Source organism: Hyla sarda, chromosome 6 (genome assembly GCF_029499605.1).
Source record: "Hyla sarda isolate aHylSar1 chromosome 6, aHylSar1.hap1, whole genome shotgun sequence".
In the NCBI taxonomy this organism is placed as follows: domain Eukaryota; kingdom Metazoa; phylum Chordata; class Amphibia; order Anura; family Hylidae; genus Hyla; species Hyla sarda.
In genome coordinates this window covers 161857854-161872462 of record NC_079194.1, presented here as the reverse complement: position 1 = coordinate 161872462, position 14609 = coordinate 161857854, and the positions used below count along the sequence as shown (strand labels likewise).

Here is a 14609-nt window from a genome sequence, read left to right as displayed (position 1 = left end):
ACATTTGCTTGGGAAACTAATTTCCCTAGGCAGATTATAGCAGTAGCTCAGTCATGACAGACAGAGGCCTAGTACGGTCCTTGGGCTACCATGATAACAGATAAACTCCAAGCGATGCAATAAAGGGAACAGATTTCAGCCACTGCCCCACCAATGACTTGTATGGAAAAACAGTTTAAATGCCACTGGCCTTTTTTTTTTTTTTTTTTTATAGGGGCATTTAAACGGTTAATACCTGGCAGCAGAATGCTCTGTGCTGGCTACTGGTGGTGGCCCTCAGCTACTAAAAGCAGCCAGGAGCCACCTGTTAAGTTTTAGTAAGTCTGGCCAATGGAAGATCCAGTGACATGTCACTCCCCCCCCCCCCCCCGACATCGGAATACTTTAGGGTCTGTTCACATTGTCGGCTATCCTGCAAAAAAAATATGCTGCAGATTTTTCCACCATTGACTTCAATGGGTCTGTAGAAAATCAGCTTACTTCTTACATTCTTAACAAGGCCTCTAAAAAAAAAAAAAATTAAAGAAACGAGCTGATTGGTTGCTATGTGCAACTTTGCCATGTGCAACAATGGCAGCAAAATCGGCTGTGGATTTTAGGCAGCACATGCACTGTGGAAAATCTGCCTGTGTGAACAGACCCTTAGGCCGCCGGATTCACACGATAGAATTTCTGCACTGAATTTATAGCCAATACACTACAATATGATTCTGCTGTCCCATTCACACAGGAAATTTTCTGCTGCAGAAATTCCTGTGAAGTGAATTAGCTATAAATTCATGCAGAATTCAGTGCAGAAATTCTACCGTGTGAACCCGGCCTTAGGGTAGGAACACACATTGCAGATACCCTGCAGATTTTCTGCAGCAGAAAATGTGCTAAAGGCAGACATAGATTCAGCTGGAGGGGGAAATATCAAAGATGGTGCTATAAATCCCCCTTCCAGCTGAATACACTTCTGCCTTTGGTACATTTTCTGCTTCAAAAAATGTGCTGCATATCTGCAACATGTGTTCCTACCCTAAGGCTGGGTTCACACAGCAGAATTTCTGCACTGAATTCTGCATGAATTTATAGCAAATTCACTGTTAGTGAATTTACATAGATTTGCACCATTTTTGGGAAAGCTGGCAATTTTCTGAGTAAGGGCAGTCATAGATGAGAGAGAATGGTGCTAGGCGGTCATACATAGTAGACCTCAGTCAAGTCTACTGTCCTATTGTTCTCTCGGATAGAGTGAGTAGTTTTCAATAATTACAAGAGCTAAGCTGGTACACAGAGAAATGGCAATGATCTGCGCTTGATGCAGTGAACAAAAGAGGCTTCTTTGCTTTGTTAGAAATGCTGCATAATCAGATTGCATATGGAAAGAGAGGAGCAATGAAGAAGGAATCCAAGGAGGGTAGACCAAACACATAGGCCCTCATTTACTATTCTAAACCAGACTTCTTTTGTCGGGTTTATTTTGGCGCATCTTTGTCTGCGACATGTTGCAGACATCGTGCGCCAGTCTGCGAGACGATGCAACATTTTTTCCCAACGGACCCGATGTGGATTCTCCCAAACCCGAAAAAGGGGCGTAACCCGACATTTCTGATCTTTCCCACGTATTTATAAAGGTTTCCAACCCGAATTTGTTGAATTGTTGTGGATTTTTTCCCGACAACTCAGAGGAGTTGGAAACCAAAACCAACAAAACCCAGTGCGACAAACAGGATGCGACATAATAATAAATACCAGGGGAAAAAAGCAGCCGGGTAAGAAAGCAACATAGACTTACAACCCTATTTTCTAAGTAAATGAGGGCCATAGTTGTCGGCCGAACGCTTGACTAGTGTCTATCCCAATCCCTCCGCACACACGAACACTGCTCTATTATGAGTGGGGGACTCATGGTGGCAGATAAGAGTGCAACAAATTGTATTTACCAGCCCCAGAGTTAGCCAGCAGCTTGCAGTTCTTGTTCCAGCATGTGCAAGTCATCCAAGTTATCCAGAGACAAGCAAAGATTTCCCTATCGCCCTCGACGGCACTCATGGAGAGACCACCCCCCTCATCTGCGGGACAGGGAACAGACCTGAGCTGCTATTCCCCAGTTCTGTTTCCTGTCCTACGGAGAAACAGGACGGGTCTATGTGCATATAAGGATAAGGACTGTGGGGGCCCCGGTCATTGCCGGACTTCATGCAGGGTACTTCATGCAGCAGAAGCCCTCTTTTGAGAGTCTAGTGCAGCCTGCGTACAGCACACTTCTCCCGATCCCTCTCGCCTCCTTCGGCAGGCTTGCTTCCAGTGCGGGGTCTGTCGTCTTCCGGGTTACGTTATGGGTGGCTGGGGAGGGGGCGTAGGCGTGCGTGCGGTGTGACGTCATGTGCCAGAAGGGGGATTGGGGCACTGCGGCCTACAGGAAGTACCCAGGAGAGGGGAGGTTGGAAATCTGGCGGGAGATTTAAATCTGAGAGGTGCCCAGCCAGTACTAGAACCTGGATGGAGGATGTGTCTCCTGCCTTCACTAAAAGCATGCAAGACATAGTTAGAGAAGAGATTAGAGCATAAATGTGGATAGCTTGGTCTGAGTGGTTAGAGCAACAATGAAGCTGGCGGACAAGTTCGAGCCTATGTCTGTACAGGACCGTATGTTTGAGGTCGGGAGGTATTCAGAGAGTCTCAAAATTTGAAGGAATTGAAGGCTGTCCTTTTCGCCATTTCTCAATCACTTCCCCTGGTTGCAGGAAAGGATCTGAAAATTATGACAGACAATTCCACTGTGGTAGCCTACCTGAATCACCAAGGGGGAACCAGATCTCCCTCTCTCATGAGAACCTGTCACCATATCTTCAGACTGGCAGAGATTCATCTAAGTTCCTTATTTGCTCTCCACCTAAAGGGATCCCAAAACTGTATTGCGGACTACCTAAGCAAACACCGCCTGAACCAGGGGGAGTAGGAGAAAGATTAGTGGGTATTCTCCCAGATTTGCCAGCGTTTGGGAACCCCGCTGATAGATTTGTTTGCGCCAAGCTTAAACAGAAAACTGGAAATGTTTTATTCCCTGTCCCCGACAGACCATCCCATGTGGATAGATACTTTCTCCCAGTGTTGGGGCAGGGGTCTCCTTTATGCCTTCCCTCCAGTCAGGTTGCTCCCGAGGGTCCTTAAGAATATAAGAGAGGACAGGGCATTGGTGATAGTTATTGTCCCATTCTGGCCCCGGAGGGTTTGGTTCACGTGGTTGTGAAAGATGTCCATAGCGACCCCTTGGATCCTTCCAGAATCCTTGAGCCTTCTACATGAGGGACCAATATCACAAGCCGAGACCTTCAATCTTCATCTGACTCCATGGCTGTTGAAAGGGGGATCCTAGCTCAGAGGGGACTTTCAGACCACGTGATCACGACCCTGCTGGCGAGTAGGAAAAAGGTAATTTCTCAGATTTACTTAAAGGACATCTGCAGCGGTACAAACACTTTCACACACCCCATGATCAAACACTTATCCCCTATCCTGTGGATAGGGGATAAGTGTAATTCCGCTGCAGTTGTCCTTTAAGAACATGGAAGGCTTATGGTAGGTTTGTGCAGCAGCCTATTGATGTGCTTGGTTCCCCTAATATCTCTAAGATTTTAGATTTTTTGCAGGCAAGTCTTGATAAACATCTTAGACCTAGCACCTTAAGTCAGGTATCTGCCCTTAGTGCCCTTTTTGATTATGAATGAGCCGATTACCCTTGGATAAAAAGGCTTCTAAAAGCAGCAGTAAGGATGTCTCCAGTAGTGAAACCATCTGTTCCACCCTGGGATTTAAATATAGTGCTTAAAGGGGTTATCAACCATAAGGTGATTTTAGTATGTACCTGCCAGACAGTAATGGACATGCTTACGAAGGATCTGCGCTTGTCCTGGGGCTAAATGGCTATGTTGTGAGATTACCATAATACTGTGGCTAGCTTTTTGTGAACTGGTATTTCGTTTTTGAGTTTTCTTTTTTTGACTACAAATCCTATAATTCCATTTTCCTCTCTCCCACACATCAGCCACCCCACCCATTGAAACATAAATGAGCTGCATCCATTCAAAAGATCTGTGGTTTTCAATCAGGGTGCCTATATCTGTTGCATTAGTTGCAGATTGATCTCCATCCCACCAAGCGATCCCTCCACCCATTGAAGCAGACAGGCTCCTTGTCATCAGCTGACTAGTGAGTCAGTTCTCAGCCGCATTGCAACCTGGGAAAAATCTGAGAACAGTCATTTTGTATGCTGTACACATAGGTATAGACACTATATTATGAACTACACTAAATTTACAGCCCCTGTAGCATAGCCAAATAAAAAAAAATCCTGGAATACCCCTTTAATAGCCTCACAAAAGCTCCATTCTAGCCATAGTTAGTTTTGCCCTTGAAAATACTCTCAAACTTCCTGTTGGCAGTCACTTCTGCCAGACGGATTGGGGGAGATTACTAGTTTTTCCATAAATCAGCTGTATTTGTTTATCTTAGAGGATATAATAGTTTTGTTTCCAGATCCGGCATTCCTCCCTAAGGTGGTTTCTGACTTCCACAGGACTCAAGTTGTCACTTTGCCTTCCTTTTGTGACAATCCTAAAAATGATAAGGAAAGAGAATTCCACTGCCTACATGTCAGGGGGTGTTTGCTTCACTATTTGGAAGTGTCCTGGCAAGTGGGGCTATCGCCACAACTGCTTCTTCAGCTTCAGGGGGCAAACAAGGGTAGAGCAGCTGCCCCGAGTACTGTGGCTAGGTGGATCAAGCAGTCCGTTCAACTAGCTTACTCTTCTTCAGGGTTAGACCCCCCATCAGGGTTCACAGCTCACTCTACCAGATCAGCTTCTACATCTTTAGAAGATCTGCCTCCATACAACAGATTTGTAAAGCGGCTAATTGGAGTTCACCTCATACTTTTTTCAGACACTATAGGTTGAATTTGATCAGAGATGATGATCTCTCATTTGGTCATAAGGTACTCCAGGCTGTGGTCCCCCCCCCCTAATGAATGATCTGGTCTATTCTACCCTCCATGGGTGATAGGGAAAACATAAATTGGGAGATAGGGAAAACATAAATTACTCTTACCGGTAATTGTTTTTCTTTGAGCCCATGACGGCACCCACTAATACCCACCCTTTGTGTATATATAAAAAAAATACAAATTTAAAGTTTTGTTGGTATTATAGAAGTTTCTGGTTAGTGTGCTACTTATTAAACATTTCTGGTTTAATTCCTGGTTTCTGGGGAATAGCAGCTCAGGTCATCCTTATATGCAAGTTGTTCCTGTTTCCTGTCCCGCGGATGAGGGGGGCGGTCTCTCCTTGGGTGCCGTTGTGGGATCAAGGAAAAACAATTACCGGTAAGAGTAATTTATGTTTTTAGGGTATATATACGCATATTGCAGATTGAATATACCCATACACAGCTGGGACCCTTAACTTAACTAGTGCCTGGACACAATTGTTTTAGTGGAAAACCTACCCCCATCCGCCCCCCCCAATAGTCAGCATACCCTTCTACTAAAATACTCTGTTCGGCTGGTCATTTGTCTTTATTCCCCTTGTCACACCAAGACACTGGCCCTGACAGAAGCCTTCCTGTCCTCATCATCACAAGATGAACACACTCCTAAAATACTCTGGATTCTGCTCCCACCACTCTTCATACTGCTCATGTCCAAATCAGCAGCCATCATTGGACAACCCACTTGCATCACGTCATAACACTGTCCTCATCTTCACTGACATAATATTCAAAATGGACACAAGGCTTCTCTCCTGTAATTCTGGGGGGTAAAGCCAAGTCTGACAGTAATAATTCTGAAAACGACGTCATTTTATATAAAACAGGAACCTGAAATAGTAATGACAATGTGGGGTCTTGTGTGTTTTCCCCTCTTCATAGTTATCATAGGAAAACAGTGAGGGATAAGTGTGTGTGGCCCCTGCACAGGCAGAACAACTCAACTTCTCATCATTTGTATTTGCATAACTAAGTGCGGCCACTAATCTGACTTTGTATAGACGTTGTTGCCCCGGAGACGGCGCCCATTATGGGAGCATCTGTCAAGGGTAGAGTCTTAGTTATACAATAAGCATTCAGTGACTGGCGTTCAGCAGGTGTGCCATCCACCTTCAAAGGGGAGCGCACAATGCTGCTGCCGGCTCCTCGCTAATCGCTGCAGCCCTCAAGTATGCAGCCAGACAAAGAGGAGAACACTGCCTGACGGCTACTGGTCCTTGGGGAGGATGATGTAGCTCTCAGCAGTGATCTCCTGGATTCCAAGAAGAAGAGAGCGTACGCTGGAGGGAAAGTCTCAGAGAGTACCGCCCCATGGGACCAAACATTGCCCCTCTGAATCTGGGAAAGCTGGATGACAAGCAATATAACTGCTGTCACCAAACTTTCCCAGGCTTCTGATTGTCAAATTCTGGTAAAAGTTTATTACAACCCTTGGAATAGTTGTTTGATTTATAACCAGCCCATCCATTCAAACAATAGAGACTGCAGTGACATGTTTGTATACTAGAGGTAGGATCATGCAGCTACTGGGGGCCCAGCTCCGGCTATCTGACACCTACTTTACAGAAACTGGAATATTTGTGAATAATGGAGGTTACATTTTGAGTCACATAGTACAGTTTGTGCTACTACTTTTGTTCTTCTGTGAAAACCTCTTGTCCCAAGATGGTGATCTAGAAGGTGGTCTCATGGGCGGTCACTCTGCTCCTTTTGTGCTAGGAGTGTAGGGCCGATTTCACATGGAGGAAAATGTATAAAATATATGTAAAGCCGTTGCCGTGAGGACGGTTGCTGATGAGGCGCATTCCTTGCGTATATCATGAGCGCCACCACCGCCACCGCCACCACCACCACCACCTCCACCACCACCACGTCACGGCATAGAGCCGGAAGAAGCCGCCAGTGAAACACAGTGTCGCTCTGTTCTGTGGATTACTCCAGCTCTGCTGTCACGCTTGTTCCTTATTAAAGTAACCCTGCACATTTCAGTGAATGCCGCTGCTGCATTTCTCTTTTATGTACAAAATGTATGAAATGTCCGCACAGATAACATGTGCGCTAGGACCACTGAGAAATGTGCCGTCTCATACATTTCCTTGTGGAATCCGCAGAAAGAATAGATAATGTGTATTTTTTCTGTGGAGACCGGAATCCAAATTTCTGCAGCAGCAGCATTTGCTGCAGAAATTCTGCCATGTGAACAGTGCAGCAGAATCCCACTGAAATCAAAGGGACTCTGCTGCTACAGAATGTCCGTGGAGAATTCTCCTGCTGAATTCCGCACAGAAATTCCGCAGTGTGAACATGGCCTAACTGTGAACCTTTTAACTGCACACAAGTAATACACATGGGATGGACTCTAAACATGACATGGTTTAGCAATACAAGTTTAAGCTTCTAATGTGACTTTTCATTTAGTTTCCACCTCAGAGGTCACTGTCACCAAACTGCAATAAGGTTTTTTTTCCATAGGGGACAATCGGAAAACAAAAAAAGAAAATAATAACACCTTTATTATACTTTTACATTGAGACTAGGTTTCCACTTGGTTTTTCTCTGGTGTTTTTGGATATCTGCCACTGCAGTTTTTGAGCCAAAGTCAGAAGTGGATCCATAAGGAAGGAGAAGTGTAAGTCCTTCCCTTATATGTCCTATTCCCTTTGAATCCACCTCTGGCTTTGGCTCAAAAACTGCAGTGGAAATTTTCCAAAAAACACCAGAAAAAAATAAACAAGTGGAAACTAGGGATTGACTGATATTGATTTTTTAGGGCCGATATCGATAATCTGTGGACTTTCCGGCCAATAGCGATAACTTATACCTATATTCCAGTATAAGTTATCGGCCAATTCACCACTCCCCCCCAGCACTACAGAAGCCACTGCAGATCAATGATTTAAAGCGGGCGCTTTAAATCAATGAACTGCAGCGGCTTTTTCGGGGCCAGAGACCGCCGCCCACTTCTCTTCCCCTGCCTGTTCTGAGTTTAACCATTGCTGCTGCCCCATTGCCTCCCCCATCCCCAGTTTTACAATTACCTGTTCCCGGGGTCTGCACTACCACCGCCGCCGCTGCCCCCCCCCCCCCCTGCCCAGAGACCGCCCGCTTCTCTCCCACTGCCGGTACTGAGTTTAACCACTGCCGGGTCTGCACTACTTCTGTCTCCGTTGGCGTCCTGAGCTGTCACTGTGCACACTGATGGTGACGTCGCGTTGAGGACGTCACTCATCATTGCGCAGCGCACAGCATAACGCAGGACAGCGCAGGACACCACAGGAGCCAGAAGTAGCGCGGACCCCGGGAACAGGTAATCATAAAAACGGGGATGGGGAAGGCAATGGGGCAGCGGCGGTGCGGGGCATTATCGGCAAGGTAATTGCCGATACCGATAATGCCCAAAATCGTGATTATCGGCCGATAATATCTATGGTGGATCCCTAGTGAAAACCAAGGGGGAGATTTATCAAAACCTGTCCAGAGGAAAAGTTGCTGAGTTGCCCATAGCAACCAATCAGATCTCTTCTTTCATTTCTCACAGGCCTTTTCAAAACTGAAAGAAGTGATCTGATTGGGTGTTATGGGCAACTCAGCAACTTTTCCTCTGGACAGGTTTTGATAAATCTCCCCCTAAGTTTTATTCATTCTCCACAAAATGAAGGCTGCACTTAATGTTCACACACATTTTTCTTGGATTTTACATTAGTGGTAATAGTGTCACACATTTTTGCGCAATGCATTTAAATTCAAAGGGGGGAGATTTATCAAAACCTGTGTAGGGGAAGATCGGTGCAGTTGCCCATAGCAACCAATCACATCACTTCTTTAATTTCTAAAGAGGCCTGTGAAAAATGAAAGAAGCGATCTGATTGGTTGCTAAGGGCATTTGCACCACTCTTCCTCTACACAGTCCTCCAATCATTCCTATGGACCCTGCATCCTATTGATGTAGATTGGTCTAGGGCAGTGGTCTCCAAACTGTGGGCATCCAGATGGTCCATTGGTCTATAGCAGTGGTCTCCAACCTGCAGACCTCCAGATGTTGCAAAACTACAACTCCCAGCATGCCCGGACAGCCGTTGGCTGTCCGGGCATGCTGGGAGTTGTAGTTTTGCAACATCTGGAGGTCTGCAGGTTGGAGACCACTGGTCTATAGTTTTATGGCTGCACAGAATGCTGGGAATCCTAGTTTTGCAACAGCTGGAGACTCCCTGTTTGGAAAACACTACATTATATTGTGAACAGACAGGTTCCCCATTCATTCCAATACTATATTTTAATTCAAGGTTTTGTACATAACATAAACAAACCTTTTCACCTCTAAAATCTACCGTTAACCGTGAATGAAAGGCGAGCAGTGACCTGCAGCTGTTCTCCAGCATTGTTATCAGCACTGAGCCACTCACCCCGCCAGCGAAAACTCTCCCGGTGTCGTGTCAAATTTTGCCGCCTTCTGATTGGCTAGTAAATTTTCCCAGCAACTTGATTGGCTGAATCACTTCCGTACTCTGTGATTGACAGCTCTTCCTCTCTCGCAGGCTAGACGCGTCACCACGTGGTCCGCAGCCACGTGCGTCTGTTTACTCACGTGATCACTGACAGCTGTTGACAGCGCCGCCCGATAGACACGCCTCTTTTGTGTGTTACGTCGCTGAGGGGGCGCGGCCATAGTCTATATAACTGAGGCTCGCCAGTTGCGCTGTCTCGCGGTGCTGGGGGCTCTGCATTAAATGTTGTGGGCCTGATATCGCGCGCTGTTTGAAAGTGGCGCGGGCGGGTAGATTCAAAGGTTCAAAGCGCCTTGCATTGGGAGGGAGAATGGCTTTTAGGTGCGGTTCTCTGTATTCAGGGTTTTTTTGCACACAGAAAAAGATTTATTGCAATGCTGCATGAGGGCAGTAGGTGGGCAAAATACTCACCTGCCAAGGCTGTATTTACAAGTTCACCAGCCATGGAATAGTTTTCATGCAGATGTGTGGAAATTCTCTGCACAAGCTTTGATGAATCTCCCTCAAAGTCAGACCCAAATCCACCACATGAAAAGCGGCTGCAGTTTTGCAGCACTCCATGACCATAAGGATTTAACCAATGGGAGAAAATATATTTTTTTCTCCAGGCCATAGCGTAACATGGGCTAATGTCATATACAGTCCTGTCAACATGAGAGATGCTGGTTAAGTATATATTGTGAGGGTATGTTCACACCTACGCAGATTTGATGCGCAGGATTTGTGCTGGGCTATGCAATGCGCTGACAAATACCGGCCAGGGCCGCGGCAGCTCTCGGTAATGTATCACGGCCGCAGCTCTGGCCACGGCTACTTTACGGGCGCTGCGTGGTTGCTGGGCACAGTGCAGGAGGACGTCACCCTTCTGTGCAGCGCCGAATGGGACTCTGGGACCAGTAATGTATATAAAAAAATAAGTGTATGGGAGGGAGGGATGTGTATATATATATATATATATATATATATATATATATATATATATATATATATATATCCATAGGAACAGATGGCAGCACACAGAAGTAAATCATCCAGGTGAAATTTTATTCCAGGCACAATACAAAAGTGCTACGTTTCAAAGATCTCACATCGTCATTCTCAAGCATGCACATCGTCATTCACGTGTTATTTCGTATGCATCATGTACCTATCTATGGTTTGAATAATGGTTTTCTCAAAATATTCCATACGCATTGCTCCTTCATGTTTACTTTTGGATTATCAGGTCATTATATGTCTAGTGGCTATTTGGTATGAACAAGCGCATTACATTCGTCTAGCATCCAATTGCATCTTGTATACGTATCTGTTTACATTGTGCGGTATTGATACATACGCCTTTTTCACATGCATTAGGACTATGGTGTGGATCTTTATATATGGAGCAATCGGTGATTATAGCTCCTTCTATTTTATTATGTGGTGCTTATATTATGTGTTATGTTTCTAGATACTATTCGATATGCCCCATGTATATACAATATCTTTTTCATGGAAGCCTGGCCTATACAAACGAAGGATGCTATTTAACAATATTTACATTTATGCAACCTCTTGCTCTCTAATCATAATCCGGTCAGTGTATTCAATTTGTTTGCACATTCTATTCGTATTACATACATATTCTATCCTGTATTACATATACATTTTTTTATTCACATTATGCGGTATTTGGATAAAACTATGAATTTTTCTATGGGGAGTCTGTACCTACTGCGACTGCTTTTCTTTTTGTATTAACACATTTAGCAGAAAAGAATGTATAATGCCATCAGAATAAGCTTGGTATCATTGTGTTTTGCATGTTGAGTACATGAATGTGGCGTCATGCGATTAGCGCACAAAATGTCTTGAGAGGACAATGTTCATACTGTGGGGCAGTCAGAAGATAAAACGATGTAGGCACATGACTGTGCATGCATGCAATACCATTTGAATTAGCTTTTGTATGTTTTTTTTAATGATCGGTACATGAAGTCTGCTTCAAATGGATAACGCACGAAGTATCATAAAAAGAACATTGCCCACACTGTGCGGCAGTTAATGGATATGATGTAACAGGCATTAGTTTCTGTGTATATAGAATTGCCATCAGCAGAAGCAATGCATGATCTGTACATGAATGAGGTGTTATGTGAATAGAACACGGAATATCTTGAGAGGACAATGTTCATACTGTGCGGCAAGTAGAACCGTAGTTGAAATCGTAGTGTGAACCCAGCCTAACATGTGAAACACTGCTGCAAAAAGCTTTTCTGTGTAAGGCTGGGTTCACACCACGTTTTTCAAATACGGTAACCGTATACGGTTTTCCGCAAAAAAACGTATACGACCGTATCCGAAACCGTATGCATAGAGAATGCTTTGTAAACCGTATTCCAAATGTTGTGTACGGTTGCATCCGTTTTGCCTCGGATACGGTTTTGCCGATTTTTCAACCGTAGGTAAAAACGCTGTCGACCACGTTTTTGCCTCCGGTTGGAAAACCGTATGCGAACCGTATGCGGTTCTTTTAACATTGTTGTCTATGAGAACCGTACACAGAATTTCAGAATACGGTTGCACACGGTTTTTCTAATCCGTTTTTGGAGTTGACACATGCGCAGATTGGAATTTCAATAGAACAATAGTAACTTTATTAAATTGCTGGAAAACTAAATCCAACAAAATAGCAAAACCGTAAGCAAAAACTGATGCAAACGGATAGAACCGTACGGGGAAAAACCGTATACGTTTTAATTTGGAGTCATACGGTTGTATAAGGTTGCATACGGTTTTTGCCATACGTTTTTTAGCGGAAAACCGTGTATGGTAACCGTATTTGAAAAACGGGGTGTGAACCCAGCCTAACACACACACAGCAATGTCCATCCTATCTCTCTGCAGTGTAATGAATGAAATCATGAGCCACAAAATGGCTGCTGAATATAAAAGGCTTTGACATCACAGGGGTGACTGGCTGCTGATAGGCTGCATCCTGCATGTGATTCAGGGTCATCCCGCCTACCTGCCTTCCAGCCTTGCCTTCCCACCTTCCCAGCGTTCCTTGCCCCATTTACTGAAATGTGGATCCGCCATTTTAGATGCCCTGGAGCCTGAACCACAATAAATGGAGTTTAATGAAGCGATCAGCAATAGAATTGCAATGATATTCGCATTCCTTGCTAATCGAATTTTTCCCGAAATTCATAACGAATTCGGGTTTGTCAGCTTCTATTCGCTCATCCCTAGATGGCATCATTGTCATGACTTAGGCTTGGCGTTGGCGTTTCACTCCTATGTTTTACTGAGTGACATGTCACTCTCCGTTTTCTCAGAGAAACTTTTTTAATGTGCACGAATTAAACGTTAAGTTTTATCATATTTTTTCTTGTTCTAGGAGCTGAATTATCGTTTTTCTCAAGTTTGCATGAAATTTTTAAACAAAAAATGAGACCCCAAAAATTGCTAGAACAATTGAGGAGGAGCACTTCTCTCCCTGCCTCTCTCCTTGTTGTAGGGGATGGACTACATAGACTTTCAATGGAATCTGTCTCCAGCAGTTTAGCTGCATGCTTCTCCCCAATTGTTCTAGGGAATATACCATCTCGTTTTAACAGCTGCAACCCTAAAAGCATTCAAAACAGCATTTAGAATAATTTTCAATGCTTTCAGTGGTTGACGGAAATTACAACTACAATAGATTTGGATTTTTAAACCCTTTTGCATTTTGTTGTTTAGCCTTGTGCTAAAATATGTGCACTCAATACCCATAACAAAGTAAAACCATAATTTTGGGAAATTTTTGTTAATTTATTAAAAATGAAAAACTAAAATCTTACATGGACATGACAATGCATATCAGATGAAAAACCAAGACCTACAGTCATGGCCGAAAAATGTTTTTCTAGAAAATGAAGTACCGGTATTTATATCCATCCATAGGTGACGATGGATGGGGGATGAGGTGACTGTGGATGGATGGGTGGCATGGGACTGTGGATGGATGGATGGATGAGGGGGAGAGGTCACTGTGAATGGATGGGAATGGGGATCTGAGGATGGATGGATTGGGGGGTTGAGATGACTGTGGAAGGATGGATAGATGGGGGGCAAGGTGACTATGGATGGATGAAGTGACTGTGGCGAAGTGACTGTGTATTTCTCACAGAAAAGGATTGCAGTAACACATATTTTGCTATAAACATGTTTATTCCCTTTGTGTGTATTGGAACTAAAAAAAAGCAAATTGGACATAATGTCACACCAAACTCCAAAAATGGGCTGGACAAAATTATTGTCACCCGTTCAAAATTGTGAAAAAATAAGATTGTTTAAAGCTTCTGATGTTCCTTTAACCCCTTAAGGACTCAGACAATTTTATTTTTACGTTTTTGTTTTTTCCTTCTTGCCTTCTAAGAATCATAACTTTTATATTTTCATCCACAGACTAGTATGAGGGCTTGTTTTTTGCGCGACCAGTTATTCTTTGTAATGACATCACTCATTTTACCATAAAATGTATGGCACAACCCAAAAATACTATTTGTGTGGGGAAATTGATAAGAAAACTGCAATATTGCAAATTTTGGAAGGTTTTGTTTTCATGCTGTACACTTTACGGTAAAATAGACATGTTTTCTTTATTCTGTGGGTCAATATGATTAAAAGGATACCCATGATTACATACTTTTCTATTATTATACCACTTAAAAAAATCACTAACTTTTTTAACCAAATTTTTGCGTTTAAAATCACTCTATTTTGACCACCTATAACTTTTTCATTTTTCTGTATGAGGGCTGGGCAATTAGCAGCCGGTATGGCATTTAAAATGACTGCCACAGTTACTATAAGGAGCACAGGGGGAGCATGTCCATTACCTTCATCCCAGGTGCGAGCCCCTTAAAAATCTGTGCAAGGCCAGACAGGCGTCTGACCCCGCAACATCACCGGCAGTGCACACAAGAGCAGCACCCTCTGCCACCTCACATTTTACCAGCACCGCAGCACTGGAGGGTGAGTGTACTCGTTGGGGGAGGAGTGAAGAGAGTGAGGAGTCCGAAGGGGGGGGGGGGTTGGGTACAGAGGATG

The 14609-nt window shown here is 44.1% G+C and overlaps 1 protein-coding gene across 4 annotated transcripts in view; it reads right to left on the bottom strand.

Annotated features, from left to right (window-relative positions):
- The window catches only part of LOC130276386 (uncharacterized protein F13E9.13, mitochondrial-like), an 88384-nt gene that overhangs the window by 35106 nt on the left and 38669 nt on the right, over window positions 1-14609 (bottom strand). For 2 of the 4 annotated variants that reach the window (XM_056525676.1, XM_056525677.1), the window contains exon 1: window positions 9339-9443. The exons of 1 other annotated variant lie outside the window; for it this stretch is intronic. In XM_056525676.1, coding sequence (XP_056381651.1) covers window positions 9339-9410 — 72 coding nt within the window. In that variant the 5' untranslated portion in view covers window positions 9411-9443. Of the gene's footprint in view, window positions 1-9338; window positions 9566-14609 lie in introns of those variants that run through there. One more of the 4 variants, XM_056525680.1, reaches the window with a different exon arrangement.